The sequence below is a fragment of the Protopterus annectens genome, chromosome 3.part0, assembly GCF_019279795.1.
Source record: "Protopterus annectens isolate FY-2018-M chromosome 3.part0, PAN1.0, whole genome shotgun sequence".
NCBI lineage: Eukaryota > Metazoa > Chordata > Ceratodontiformes > Protopteridae > Protopterus > Protopterus annectens.
In genome coordinates this window covers 58,958,640-58,974,346 of record NC_056731.1, presented here as the reverse complement: position 1 = coordinate 58,974,346, position 15,707 = coordinate 58,958,640, and the positions used below count along the sequence as shown (strand labels likewise).

At 37.9% G+C, this 15,707-nt stretch overlaps 1 protein-coding gene across 1 annotated transcript in view; it reads right to left on the bottom strand.

Annotated features, from left to right (window-relative positions):
* RP9 (RP9 pre-mRNA splicing factor) overlaps positions 1–15,106 on the bottom strand; it is a 316,476-nt gene extending 301,370 nt beyond the window's left edge. The window contains exons 1-2 of the mRNA XM_044064585.1: positions 14,956–15,106; positions 3,145–3,175 (exon numbers count right to left, since the gene is read on the bottom strand). Coding sequence (XP_043920520.1) covers positions 3,145–3,175; positions 14,956–15,101 — 177 coding nt within the window. The 5' untranslated portion in view covers positions 15,102–15,106. The remainder of the gene's footprint in view (positions 1–3,144; positions 3,176–14,955) is intronic.
* Between the last annotated feature and the right edge of the window lie 601 nt (positions 15,107–15,707).

Genomic DNA, 15,707 nt, shown 5'->3' with positions numbered 1-15,707 from the left:
CAAGCCTTTCATCCTCTCTTCTCTCCAGAGTCTCTCAAGATATTCACAGACAATACCACAGTCATGTGGTAGATGAACAAATGGGGAGGGTATGAGATCTTACTATCTTTGCTGGCTGGGATTTCTGGTATGGGATCTGGCTACCCAATATCAAGTGACTCTTCAAGCAGTTTATATTCCTTCAGGTCAGCATTTTATGGCAGACAATCTAAGCAGGTCCTTCACTCACTCCTACGAATGGATGCTTCACAGGAATGTGTTTTTGGACATAGTTCAACAGTGGGGTACTCCTCAGGTGGAGCTCTTTGCCCCCCCTCTGAACAGACAACTTCCTCTGTTTTGTGCCAGGGTCCCAGGTCCTCTGGTATGGAAGATGGATGCCCTCTCATTTTCTTGGAAAGGGATATTTCTTTATGCATTCCCTCCCCTTCCTCTCATTCCGAGAGTCCTGTTCAAGATTCAACAGGATGCTCCCAAAATCTTGTTGGTGACTCCTTTTTGGTTGCAAAAGCACTGGTTCCCTCTTCTTCTGCATCTAGCCAAGGGCAATCACCACAAGTTATCTCATAGGGTGGATCTCCTCACACAACATCCCCACCTGTCCACGGTTCAGCTGACACTGTGGGCGACAGAGTTTTGATCCCTCATAGACACCTTTTTTCTGAGGACATGCTGCAGGTCCTGCAGGAGGCCAGGAAACCTACTACTAGGAAATCCTATTTGTCTAAATGGAAGAGGTTTTCTATTTGGTGTCTTTCTCGTGACCTGGACCCACTTTCTGTGGATGTTCCTTTGGTTATCTCTCATTTGTGTGAGATGCTCAATGCTGGTTTGGCCTATTCTTCTACAAGGCCCACTTATCAGCTCTTTCTGCTTGTCTGCCTTTAACCCCCTTCCCCTTTAGCTTCTAGATTTGAGACTAAGAAATTTCTTAAAGGCGTCGTTAATATTAGACCTCCCAGGAAGCCTGTTCCTCCTCCCTGGAATCTTAATTTCGTTCTTGAAAAATTGACTCGGGCTCCTTTTGAGTCTACTGTTTTCAGTTTCCTTGCAACACTGTTCTTGGAAGACGGTTCTTTTGTTAACTCACTTCTGCCAGATGGGTGTCTGAGTTGCAAGCCCTTATGGCTTGTCCACCTTTTTTAATATTTCATGAGGAAAGGGTGTCCTTGCGTACTAATCCTTCTTTCATGCCAAGGTGGTTAATGAGTTGTCGCTTAATCAGTCTGTTAATTTGCCTACTTTTTTCCTCTCTCAGCAATATGACAGTGAGAGGGTGCTGCATACCTTAGATGTACATAGACAGCTCAGATTTTATTTGGATAAAACTAATGCTATCAAAATCTAACCAGTTATTTGTCTCCTTTCATCCTCGGTCTTTAGGTTTGGCTGTTTTCAAGCATACTATTTTCACTTGGATTTCAAAGGCTATTTCCTTTTGTTACACTTTTCATGGTGAGAGCCTTCCTTCTTCTGTAAAGGCTCATTCTACTAGAACTGTAACTTCTTCTGGTGCCTTTTTCAAAGGCTTTGATGCTAGTTCTATTCTTGAGGCTGCTACCTGGACTTCTGTACATACCTTTACCAAGCATTACTAGTAGGATGGTATCTGCAGGGATAGGGCTGGTTTTGCTGATGCCATTCTTCATGGCTTCTTAGGGGGCTTTGCTGCTTCCTCCTCCCAAGTTTCTTCTTGAGCTTTGACACTCCCCATTTGTAAGGAATACTGCAGTGGTGAATATAAGGACATAGTACAGTTGTGTAAAATCTTACCATAACTGTAGATGTCCTTACCTTCACCGCTGCAGTATTCACTCCCTCCCTCCACCGCTGCAGTATTCACTTCCTCCCTCTATCCCCCTGGTCTTTTTTCCTTCTTGGATGTACAGGTTCTCCTTGGTTTTCCTTGGACTACTGTTCCTACTGGGGTAATCAGTTATGAGGATGGTATGCCTGAACGTCACCTTTATGCCCTTCCCTACGCAAGGAGTGTGTAGGCGATGTTCAGTGTACCTTAAAGCAATTGTAGACTTTGGTATACTGGCCGGTTACAGGGCTTCATAGCAAGGAATCCCATCTGTAAGGAATACTGCAGCGGTGAAGGCAAGTACATCTACAGTTATAGTAAGATTTTACACGACTGTACTTTTTTCTTTCAACGTACTATTCTTCAGTTAACCAATCACAATATAAATCTTAAAGTTCGAATATAATGTTCAACTATTTATCAACATTTTTCCATTAATAATAATCAAGCTTGCCATTTTTCATCACCTTCCATATTAGCATGCAAAAAACATTATTTTGTTTTACCTTAATATTTCATCTATTATTTTTTCAGAGAGATCTTATGTACTGTGATGCAAAGTAAGCACTACAAGCTTTAGTGTACACATTTCCAAGACTTTAACATTCTTCAGAATGTGAGTGATGTTTGCCATTCATCCATTATCCTGCTGCCAATAATAATCCCTGTTGTAACTTAACAGTACAATTTCAGCCTACACCAGTGGTGTAGATGGATAGAGCCCAAACTACAGCTGGGGATACTAAACCTCTTCATACTGGATGCTGCAGGTTGGGAACAAGAATGTCCCTATGCTGAGGGGAGGGGGGCAGACCTGAGGAGAAAGTGTTGTTGATCTTTAAGCCTAAGGTAGACCTATACCCCCCAAGTCACACCTCACAGCGTGTTTAGCTTAAGAGATGCATCAACATGTTGTGGGGGAGTGGGTCCAAGAAAAAACCTTGCCACTACAACCAGTGTATGTGACACAGCCCGCTGTCTATAGCACTACTCTGCTCCTCCTCCTGAGCTACCAAGGATGTTACCAGCTGGGCGTGAACACCAGATAATCCTGTACATTCTGGTGTCCTTCCCATCAGGCAGCAAGGATGAACGTTACAGTAAAGAACCTAGAAGCTGATGGTAAGCTGAAGCATGCCGGTGAATCAAAGAGAAAAAAAATAACTTTGCAATATAACTCTATGTACGTAATACTTATTTAAAATTTGATTTTTCTAAAAAAGGCAGTTCTAGTGCAAAGATAATAACAAACAAATACTGCAGCTCCAAGTGAAGTTATTTCAAGTCATCAGAATTTATTCATTTAAAAAGTAAATTCAGTGGCAAAGTTTACCAACCTTAATCAGCCCTGGTGGTGGTTTTTCATAGCTGGAAGACAAACAGCAACATAATATCTTAAAAGATGAAATGTAATGTCCACATCCTCACCAGAATTACAAAGAATGCAATACAAGCACTAAAGTGAAATGTCCAGTGTTACACAATATCAAGGATGCTGTAAAAGAAACAGCATCCTCTCATTATGCTCATCTCAAACAAGATAAACTCTTCCACACATCTGTAACCCCCTTAATAAGTGGCAATTTATGTAGTCAAATGACAGTTGTGTATGCCAACTAAAGAAAAAAAATGTCAAATTGTGAATATAAAAAAAACACACATTTCTAGTTTATATTTGCCAGCATTTCAAAGTATTCTTCAGTACAGTTACAACAGGAACAAAATGTTCCTATTCAAAACATTAAATGTCACCAGCACTGGTTCGGCAACAAGGTTTTTAACAGTTACACACTTCAATGAAAAATATGCTCTAAAAATTACAAGTGGCAGTATTGCTCCAGCTCAATTTAGAAATATAATGATGACATAAAATAGTACATTTTACATCAAACGCACACAAACGCAAACGCACACAAACGCACACGCACACACACAAACGCACACGCACACACACAAACGCACACGCACACACACACAATACGCACACATACAAGTATATGTACTGCAACAGTAGATATCTGGGAAGAGATCAGTGTAATGGCAGCCAATAGAATGTGGGTTCACCTACCCTACAGGTATCTTCGCCTGCTCAGAAACTGCAAAAGCAGTGGCATATTACCATAAGGAATCCAGAGTTGCTGTGGTGACTCAAAAGTTATTACATTACTACATCCTGCATTGTTCCATGTATTTTTCAGCTCTTTAGGCCAATGTTCTCAGAACTGAAGTGTACCTGTGCAAGACAAATAGTCCCGTCCTAAGTCAAGAAGTGTATGTTTTCATTTATCGCCATCAATTGTTAACGGTGTCTTAAACCAGTACAGTAATCCAAAGGGCCCATGTTAAGACAGACCAATCGGATTATAAGAAAAATAAAAGAAAGCTATAACTAATAAAAGAAGCGTCCTTTGTCTACTATCCTTCATCTTGGGCACTGCCAGATTACCATCAAAACTAAAAAAAAAAAAAATCCCATCACGAAATGAAGAAATCATTTCTACTAATACCATATCGCTGTGAAACCGGCAAACTTAAAAATACTTCATAAAAACAAATAAGAGTTTGTGCTCCTGTAAATATGTGTAAATACACTGGTTCCCTTTTGCAGTCCTATAAAAACTACCACTACATTCAAATCATGTCTGTCCAAATAGTGGTAGTGTTAAGAGACAGTATTTTTCTAAGGCGTAGGTTTAGGACGCATTTATGAGGAGGACATAGGTTGCTTTGAACCCAATCTTAAAACCCAAGAAAGTAAAGAAAGCACACAGGATGGCAAAGTAGTAGAGCAAAATAAAGAATAGAATGATACAGAGCTGAATTAGATGGAAAGAAACCAACTATAGATACAGCCTCAAAGTATGGGCTGAACAGAACAACTGCTCATAGGGTTCAAACTAAGAGAGGGCTGTCCGGGCACAGAGAAAAAACAGTCAAAAACACAAACTGTCCAAAACACAAATGTAAAACTGAAGGACTGCTATGCCCTCTAAAAATAGAGAGACATAAAACAAAACTGATAAGAGAAAAGGATAAAAATGAATTACTGTCTACTTAGCTCAGTTATATTACTGTGCATCCAAAAAAGGAGAAAAAGTAGTAGTGTCATTTACTACTGGCCTGTGAAAGGTAGAAGTCACATTTAATCAGTACGCTCCATTCAGCTGCTAATTCCCCTACTGTGGGGAGAGGGAAAACTCATGATCTTGCACCAACAGCAGCACTGTATGTTTGATGAAATGCAATATATGAAGGAAGATTAAAGAAGTGCAAAGTTCATGTCCCATTATAAGAGGAAAGGAGGGTGAATGATATTGGTAAAATATTCCATTGACAACTGGTTTAAGTAGGCACATAATAGAGTTCATCATGTGGTCTCAACAAGTACAGGCACATCATGTGGTCTCAACAAGTACAGAGTGGAAGATCTTAAACAGGTACAAGATTAATAACTAAAATCCACCCTGAATTAAAACAAAAAGGTATGTAAAGATGTCTTGCATACAGCAGTGGCATGACACAATAATAATTTTTTCTGAAAGGTAAGCAAGCAACAGTTGTATATACTGCTCCTTGCACTGTAGATCTTGTACATGCCAATACATTACCCAACTTGTAGGTTAAATGTAGGCTGAAGCACCAATTTAGGAATACTTATAATTACCTGAAAATTACAAAAGGAGATAATAAATAAGGTAAGCAAAATGTCCCAGTGCCAGTCAAATGGACAACCAGAATAAAAGGCAGGGACAAAATGAATACATTTCAATTCACACAGAGGGAACACATTTGTGGCTTAACAGAAATTATATACACAAGATGCAAAAATGAATGTGTGTGGGGATCTCCCTATACCTAAAAAAATGAATTCAAACTTTGGTTTGGACTGTTTGACTTAGATTAAAGTGGACAAAAACTCTAGATTTTCACTTGTTGGTACTGGTAGGAAGTTGGCAAAAACCCACCAATATGCACCAGAATGAAGATGATCAACTCCAAACCGAGAAGAAACTTCTTAGTGTGGAGGATGTGAAGTTCACTCCTTGAAATATGTTATGCACCTAGATCACTAATAAAAAAATTTAACTTTAAAATACACACTACAAAATAATAAAATAGGTAGTCCACAGCTGAGTTAAAAATGGAACATCCTTTATTGAAACACACAAATAAGCAATCCCAATTGAGTATAATGAAAAGCATTAAATACTTTTCTTGACTTTTACTGTTGAGTATTACAGCATCATTATTATTATTAGACAGAATAGGTCCATAATTACTGAAAGCTTGCATCTAATGGACATCCTTGGAGAAGCTCTTTCCTTTGTGTGTAGGAAAGCCAGATCATCAGGAGTTGGGTTGAAGGTAGGCCCAGACCAACTGGATACATACACCAATAAGTGTGGAGTCAACTGTGTTTTTTTATCAGCACATACAGGAGGGAAGCATGTTTTTCTATCCTCCTTAAAGAAACTGATTAAAACCAATGCAAGAGGTGACTAACTCAATGCAGGTGGCTTACAGGGCAAGTTGCAATGACTGTGAAGCATTTTATGTAGGGAAAATGCTCAACAGACTTAAAAGAAGTATTTCTGGCCATCTTTCTGAATAATGCACTACCTTGGCACCCACAGCTTTACAAAAGACACACTGGCTTTAAATGTCAAATTACTGATTGTGTGAACCTTTAAGTATGTCTCCTTCCAGTTCCAAATCTTTTAGAAAATGTGAACTACTGTGGCAGCTGAAATTGAACTCTTTTAGAAAACCAGGGCTTAATTATTACTGCTCCATAAAAAGCATACTAGAACTCTGAAAACTGCCCCACTGTTTAAAAGGCTATTAAAAGTTTGATATGGGACTGATTACTACAGAACAACTACATGAATGTGATCTGCTATATTATGGAGGGTCAATGCCTGTGTCAGTGATGTAGAAGGATAAAGACTTCAGTGCTTGATGGACATGTCCTTCCTAGGGGGGAATGACTCAGTAACAAATGGATGCATAGTACAGACCAGGGAAAAAACAGTACAATTATGTAAGTAAACTTACCATAAACTAAAGTTACGTACTTACCCATAATGATAGATCTGTGCTGTCTGCTTCGGTCCTTCCTCAATGGATGGGTCTCCAGCTCTAAACCCACCCTCACCCAGTGAGAAATGGACATCTGTACTGCCAAATATAAACTAAACTACTGACAACAAATAATTTTCTCCTCTGACACCGCACAGCAGTTTTCAGTTTGTTATGATAATGAGTATGCAACACTGCAGACAATGAGGATTTGGTCTAATCTCCATAAGGTGTACTATCAGAATGAAAACTCTAGAAGAATGTGCAATGCACGGCATACAGCTCCCTTATTACAAGTTAAAACTATATCCTCATATGCAGAAAGTGAGTGGATAATGATGATTCTGTGGACCTGCCATGACCAGAAATCATTTTCTTACATATCTAGAACCAGTACCAAGGAGCTCGCTATATTTTGACTTAAGGCATGCCAATCCAAGTTCTCCATCAGGACAGCTATAAATCATCTGTTTTTAGAAGAGTATCATCACATTTTCAGGTTTTAAAAGTACAGCCGATAAGTCATCTTTTTGCTACAATTCTGCTTTTAAATTGGTTTTGCTCATTCTTGTTTTCTGTACTTTAGTAAGCCATATGTACTTATTCTAATCATGGATCTGAGACTTTCCTCCTTGCTTTATGTGGGGAAGTTAATGACTCATGAGGTTGTGAGGCCACCTTAAGGAGAGACTAACAGATGTATACACTTGTTTTTGCCTGCTGGTCCAACAACAATTCAGGATCACATGATGCACCTGTCTTCTTGTCTCTGCTGAGAACTCTCCTTAACTGCTGACTTACAATGAGTGATATAGGTCATGAGCTGCTCATTAAGTCTCCTATAGAACTGCCAGTACCCGTGGAAAGCCCTGCATTACAGGCATTTCTCAGGCAGTAAAGACGGTGTCAGTGCATGTCCTGGTTACTGATCCAACAACCATAGAAACATCTTGAAGGCTTAAGCAATTTAGACATCAAACTCAGGAACTTTCCTATGATGAACCAAGAATCCAGATCTGAACTGTGAAAACTATAGACAAAACTAAGCTGAAACAATCGAGACTGACTGCATCCCAGCAGACATGCCACAGAAATCACATGCACCTGATAGACGTGGGTATGTCCCCAAGTGCATGAACTGAGAAAATGCCTGAACTGTAGACAGAGACAACAGAAGAGAAACTTATGTAAAGTTACAAACTAAAAAAGCTTCCTATGTATGACTGTGGCTTGCACACTTCACTGTATCATAACCAGACAGGTCCATATGACTTCGTCGACAGTTCATTTGATTGACACTCATTTGGTCGACAGGCAGATTTGCCCCCTTCCCCAATGTTGTGCAACCCTGGAGTTGATATATATAGTTAGAGGGGGTGTGGGGGGCACAGCCCCCCACATTGGGAAGTGAAGCCCCCCACCTAAAATGCCTGTCGACCAAATGAACTGTCGACCAAATGAACTGTCAATCAAATGAACTGTCGAAGTCATATGGACCCAACCAGACATACAGCCTAGAAAAACATTGTGTTCAGCCTGAGCATTATGAACCTTAAGCCCATTTAAAATAGGAGTTCTTCAGGATCAAGGTTTTCATACAGCTCATCAAAATTAATATATGCTGATGTAAGGGGACTGCAATGAAAATCTATGTAATCAAGTTTACAACAGACAAGTACAAAGCTCACAGTCAAAGAAAACTGTACAGACAAAAGTCAAAGTAAACTTTTCACAACATACAAATACTGCACCTGAAACTGGTCTTGAATAATATAGTTTTGTAAATGACAATTTTGACCCAGGCTGCCAAAAAAAAACTTTCACTGAATAAAATTAACTTTCAAGATGAACAAAGATAGAGTACCCTAACTCTAAGCCATTTTTGAGTTCACTGCTTTAAGAAACATTCCCATATCTATCTTCATTCTAGAAAAGTCCTCAACACAGTGTCAGTCAGCAGGGTTTCACTCTTACCTTACTAAAGCATAGCTTTAACCTTCCTGCTGCAGCCTTGTGTAACTTTTAAGACTGGTTCTACTCGGCAGCTTACTGAAAAACCAAAAAGTCCGTATCCAGTAGACTAAAGCTCAAAAAACAAAAAACTGGAACCAGGCAGTACACAGGGTAGAATTCAACAAGGTATTAGTGTAATAAATCTTTAATCAACGCTTTCATAAAACAACTTTCTCAGAATACAAACCAAATAAAACCATTGAGTTTAAATATACATCCAGTCCAATCAAAACTCTGCACCAATTAAACAGTTTTATTTATTTATTTAACATTTGTTAACCGGGAGAGTCCCACTAGATATATGTCCATTTTCAGTGGAGGACTGGGGAGAAGGTCCAAAGCAGTTAAACTGTTAACATATAAGATAACGAGTTTACCAAAAGGTACATTTGTCAACATTCACACGATACATTTTTTAAATGGGTTTATATCATAACCGTGAAAATGCAAAATTGTGAATGGCATTACATCGAACACGAAACCACGAATGCTATAATAACGAAGCCGGGCGAACATCGAATTCTTACCCAGGGCAAGAATTCGGTGGGCCATTCCGCGACTTCGCTATTTCCTCCACTGTGGTGCGATCTCGGAGTTGGTATATTTAAGTAGGGGGGGTGGGGGGCACAGCTCCCCTCATCGGGGGTGTGGGGGGCATTAGACATAGGTTTTTGGTGTGCTTGTGTTGTGTGTGTTTCTCGGAACAGCAAATTTTTTCCCTGGGAAAAAATGCATTGTTCTGAGCTTTCAGTGATATCACATTTCGAACTTCCAAGTTCGAGCTTACGGTGTTCGATATTTTGGAAGTTCGATAAATGTAATACAGACCCTTTTTAAACACCTTATGGAAGTATAGAACAGCAAGTATAACAAGAAGGCAGAATTGACAATTTACACAACACATTTTTACACTCGAGAGAAATTGTATGTACAATTGGTTTACTTTTCAGTGGGGAGAGTTTACATTTACCCATGTAGACAATAAAAAAAAACAGTAGATACGCTGTTACTCTAGTTGCTGAAAACAGAGAATAATGAGTTACTATCCAGGGGTGGTACAGGTACGTAATCTAGGATTCAGAAAGTGTGTTTTAAGTAGTTTTTTTAATTGGGTTGAGGAGTTATTACTTATTATGTGGGCTGGAAGGGAGTTCCAGATTTTAGAGTTGTAGTGGTTATAAATGGATCTACCTGCCTCATTGTTGAGGTTTCTTACCTTAAGGAGGTGTTGAGTACTTGATCTCAGGGATCTGGTAGTGGTGTAGGGTTGAAGTAGTTGTTGCAGGGCAGGGGTGTTGCCTGGATGATGTAATACTTTGTGAGCGACTGAGTTAAACAATTAAAACTAAAAAAAAAACAAATTAAAAATGCAAACAAATTCCTAAAAACCACAACCTCTATTTACGCAGATACACTATGATTTTAAAAAAAAAAAAACATTTAATACTGACATCATTCATGCCTGGTTCTTTATCGGAATTTAGTCTAATTTGCCATAAGCTTACTCTACAACTGTGCAGTTATGACAGACTCAAGTATTTCTGCTGTCTGACAATACAACCATAACACAAGAATATAAAATATGATCTAAAGTAGATGTGTCCAATCTGTGGCCCTCAGAGCTCTGCCATGCGGCCCTCTACCTCCAACTCCAACATCGATGTCCGCATGCCCCAAAACACTTTTTGTTGTGTTTTTCGCGCCCGTGACCTGTAACTCTAACATCGGTGTGCGCATGCACCAAAGCATCCTTCTAGTTTTGATTTTTTTGCGCCAAAGAAGGGTCTGTGTATTTGCGCCATTATTTCGTGCCAAAGAATCAATGTGCGTGTTCTTGCTGAAGAGGGACTCGTCTATGGTTTGCTGCCATTGCCTTTTAAGGAGACAGCACTTAACCTGTGTTAATAGGCAAGTATGGTGTGAGTGAGTGCATGCATGAAAGCAGAATGTTTGTGTGCGTGAAAGTAGAAGTGTGTGTGTGTTTATGTGTGCATGACAGAGACAAAGAGAGACACATGCACAAAGAGGCTAACGTACAAACAAGTTAGCTCATAAATGCATCCTACATTAAAAGTACACTTTCATTAAATTGCAGCTTTTCTGACAGGGAGAGTGTTGTATTGAATATGAAATCATACCTCTCAACTGTATGGATTTTCGAAGAATGTCTGGATTTTTGCATCTTCCAATTTGTGTCTTTTGCTTAGGAAATAAAAGTAGTCATCCAAGGTAATGCAGTCCCAGGGAGTAAGAATGAGACAGCAGCCTAGGGTTAATGGGTCAGTAGTGGATTGACTAATGTGGGACTGTAGCATATAAAGTTTATCGTCTTGTCATTGGTGGGTTCTAAACAGTGGTAGATTGGACAACAGTAAGCATATCTTTGGTGGATCATAAATACTGGCAAATCAGGTGGGCACAACGTCATTTTTTTAAATGTTGGGGTGCTGCAACAGTAGATGATTATTAAAGACAGAGACTTACAAACTGTGGAGAATATGTTTCTTTGTTTCAAAACCTGATACTTGGGTACTAGGAATGCCAAAAATAGATTTTTTTAAGACATGGCTTCTTGCCATTTACAGTGGATGGATATTTACATTTAATGAACAATGTTAGCAGTACGAGTGTGGTCCTGTAGGGATCTGGAGGATGCTAAGTCTACCACTGCCAATGTCTTGTAAAGTGACCTGGAAATGGATATTGGGATGTTACTGAAAAAATACAGCAAGTGGTCTTTGAAATGTAGTTTAATTAAAGAAAGTGCACTTGCAGTTTACAGGCTATAATTTAATTTATTTCAGGTAGTCCAGATCCTGGTAGATTGTATACCATTAGACTTAATTAGGGAGAGGTGTCATTCTGTGGAAATAAGCAGACCTAGCTTCAGTGAAAGCTCTGTGGTTGTTTGCATGTAGGAAGTTGCAGGATGTGGAGCCAATGTGTTTTATTATTTTTAATGGATTTGTCATTTCAAAGTATGGTTTTCTTTGTTGCAAAAGAAGGCAGGATTGAATGAGCCATATAATGCTTAACTGACAATAATGGGATAGAAACATTATACGTGATGTATAATGTTTGCAGCTACACTTGTTTCAATGGTGTCTGTGATGCATAACTATTTTTGGGCCTGTGTCCCAATTTTATTTTTCACTTTGTCCAGAATTCTTGCTCTAAGGTTGAGAGGTATGGTTCCATGCTAAATCAGAAGGTTTTATTTACCTACTTTTCAGCATAATTATGAGGAACAGAGCATTTTTAATATCTCCACTTATTTCCAATATAAACTGCCATGTAACCTTGCAAATAACTTTCTTATTACGCTACTTTAAATTCTTTTGGAATTCACAGGTATGCTTCATTGGTTTGGACGTAAGCATAGTGTGCTGTGACTGATTTCTTGCAGCAGTCTGTGATCACAATAACTTTTCTGTGTTTCTGGGTGTGTGATCAATTTAACAGTTTTAAAGATGTTTTCCACATTAAATTCATAATAAATAAAACAAAGTAATCCTTTCTTCACTTTGAGCTATTGACAAAGTGTGGGAATTTGTTTTTTTCAAAAGCGATGGTCAGCATTACAGCTTAGTAAACGGTTAGTCTGTGAATAACTTTTGCACAAATTAAATGGCTGAATGTCAAATGGCTTTAGATTGGAGGGAAGTTATATGTTTACTCCGGTATGTAGTATGATCTTAGAGAGTTTATAGATTTCTTATTGATTTAATTTTTGCTGAGCAGTTGTTTGTTGATTTATTGATGGTCCTTTTGGTGGTGGGAAATTGCATGGATGAATCCATCTCTATTATGATTTTTTTCAGATATTTTGACTTCCAGACAATTTCAATCAGTGAGACTGTGTCATGTGATTACTGAGGTTGCCTATTTTACAAGTAGGGGCTCCTTTTCTGTGTGTGTGTGTGTGTGTGTGTGTGTGTGTGTGTGTGTGTGTGTGTGTGTGTGTGTAAATAAGAGAGAGAGAGATTTAATATGTATACTGAATATATTTTTGCAAATGGAATTCTTAGTTAAATAGGCCCCTCTTCTTAGAAAGTAAACTTGAGTAATATTAGATCTTAGCCATCCAGCTGGGAAAGCTTAGTATGTGGATTTTCCTTCCGGCTTGATGAAGGCTATGCTTCTTACTTAAGGAGTACATTCATGGCTATCCATCCAGTTGTAGTGTTGTTGAACTACATTGTTTGATAATGAGAGGAGCTTTTTACATAAGTTGAAAGTTTTTGTGTCAAGAACCTGTCCATACAAAGTGGCTTGTTTATGTTGCAGTGAAGGCTGTGGTCTTTGTAGTGAGTATTTTAAATATAACCAGTATTTCTGAGGTGGAGAAAGTCTCTTAAAGCAGGATCTTTCTTAACCTGGAAAGCAAGCCTTTGATGAAATTTATAGGGGCCAGTGAGAGACAGAGGAAAGCAAGAAGTCTTTATTTTACATTTGTTAACCAGGCTAGTATTAGATTTCCATTTTCAGTAGAGGTCCGGGGAGAAAAGCCCCAGTGGAACAAAATAAAAACTGAAATTAAACATTTAAAAATTAAAAAACATTTAAAAATTAAAAAATAATTAAAAAACAGTTAAAATTAAAAAATCAATATTAATACAATAAATGAATGGATTTCAATAGAAGATTATTCAAAAAGCAGGAAGTAATTAGAATACAATAAATTACAGCAGCATTACTAGAGTAATGTAGGTATTTACAATAGTAGAGGTGACAATATGTATAGGATAATTCAATATGCAGTGAGATACATGTAGACTATCAGTATATTAACAGGATAGAGATTTTCAGGGCATTAAGCAGGATAGATTACATCAGTATGTTGAATTCTGTAAAGCAGTTATCACATTAATAACAATGTTGTAAGCACGTCTGTTTGGATAACTAAGTGAACTCAGTCCTTTGACCTTTTTTTTTAGTCAGAAATGGTTCTAGTCTTTCTTTTGGCATGGTGTTTTGCTGAGGCACATGCCAAAAGGGGTGTTGCGCTCAATAATTGCTCTTGTAAAGGAAGAATACAGGGATGTTATGACAGGGATGTTATGACCTCCTTGTCCCTGGATGAGATACCCTTACTAATGAGGTGGGCCATGTAAAAAGCTTTCCGTACAACGAAGACAATGTGGTGGTCAAAAGTCAGGTTTCTATCAACCTGGGTGCCCAAGCACTCACAACTGGCTGCGTGCTTACAACATTATTAATGTGATAATTTGTGGCGACATCACTCTCCTCAAAGGGGATGCTTGTGCATTTTTTGGCATTTAGCTTGAGGCCATGTTTCTGGCACCAGTCATTTGTTTGGGTGAGACCCTCTTGTAACTTATTCAGAATTGTTTTATTAAGTCAGTAATGTGAATTCTTTACTTTACTACTGCAAATGTGTTGGCTTATTTTTGTGGATTATAGTATTGTATGACTGCTAATGTTGACATTGTATGTAGATGGACTGCTGGAGCGGTTTTCCCAGTGAGAAATGCTAGTGCTGTAGTGAATATATGTTTAACTGTAAAAAAAAAAATCTATATATTAACTAAGATGTTAGAGTTAACTGTTAGGTTAGAGAATTAAAATCAGAACGAGAATTAGAATTTTAAGGCAAATATTAGGCATTTATTAATTGTTTGAATGCACCTACAGTACAGCCAGGAGGTCGACTTTGGTCTCCCGTGGCAGCGAAAGAGTTAATTATATGAGGTATTTTATATGCGGCCCCAAGACAATTTCTGTTCACTCAATGTGGCCCCGGCAAGCCAAAAGGTTGGCCACCCCTGCTCTAAAGGCTTAGTTTAAATTGAAAATTGTACAGTGTACCAAATTGTGGTGAAAATTAATTACACACCTTATACATTTTTAAAGCTGTTACTGTTTTGACTGGTATAATCAACAAGTGTATTTTCCTTTTGCATCTTCCACTAGACTAGTTGATCAAAACATTTTCAAATGCAAAATATGCTGAGGTATGTTTTCTACTGCCAGTTTTATAATGTGTTGTGTATTACAGAATTGAAAAAATATGCCACTGCTTTCTTTACACTTACAAAGTTTCAATATGTTTCCGTTTCTGCACCTGCTGCTTAAGGTCGTCATTTACTTTTCTGTCATGTCGGTCTGCATGTCTGTCATCTTTCCTTCTCTTATGATCATCTCTCTCTCCATGTTCTCTAGACCTCTTCCTTTCTGACATTTTAACACTGTAGGTAAAATTGAAAACAAGGTACTGTAACACAGGTATGAAAATCTTTTATTTTACAGTATCACGTGATTACACTTTGCCACTGTGCTAAGCACTCACTTATCTTAAAATGGATGCTAGAATTTCTTTTTTTTTTTTTAAACAAATTTATTGTTTTAACATATAAGAGAAATATCATAACAATTTTATACAAATAATTAAAAATAGGTATTATTATAATATTCAACAAAACAACTAAAGTATTTACAAAGACATCCACTACAATCAGATCAATTAATTAAACTAAAATACTGTGCTATTGAAATTAGAATTTTTTTAACAAATTTTGTAAATTATCCCATACAATAAAATGTGATGTTTTTCTAGTTGTTCTTATTCTAATTGTGCTTATTTCCATATGACACATTATATTCATAACATTTTTAAATTCATTGAACGAAGGAGGTGTATCTGAAATCCAATTTCTAGTTATTATTTTCCTAGCCACTGCTAGGATAGACCATAACAAGGGAAGCTTAATCTTTTTAACACATTGAGGTACAGGTGTGTTGAATAATATAAGAGACTTAGAAATAATGAAATTATCTGTAAAAAGAG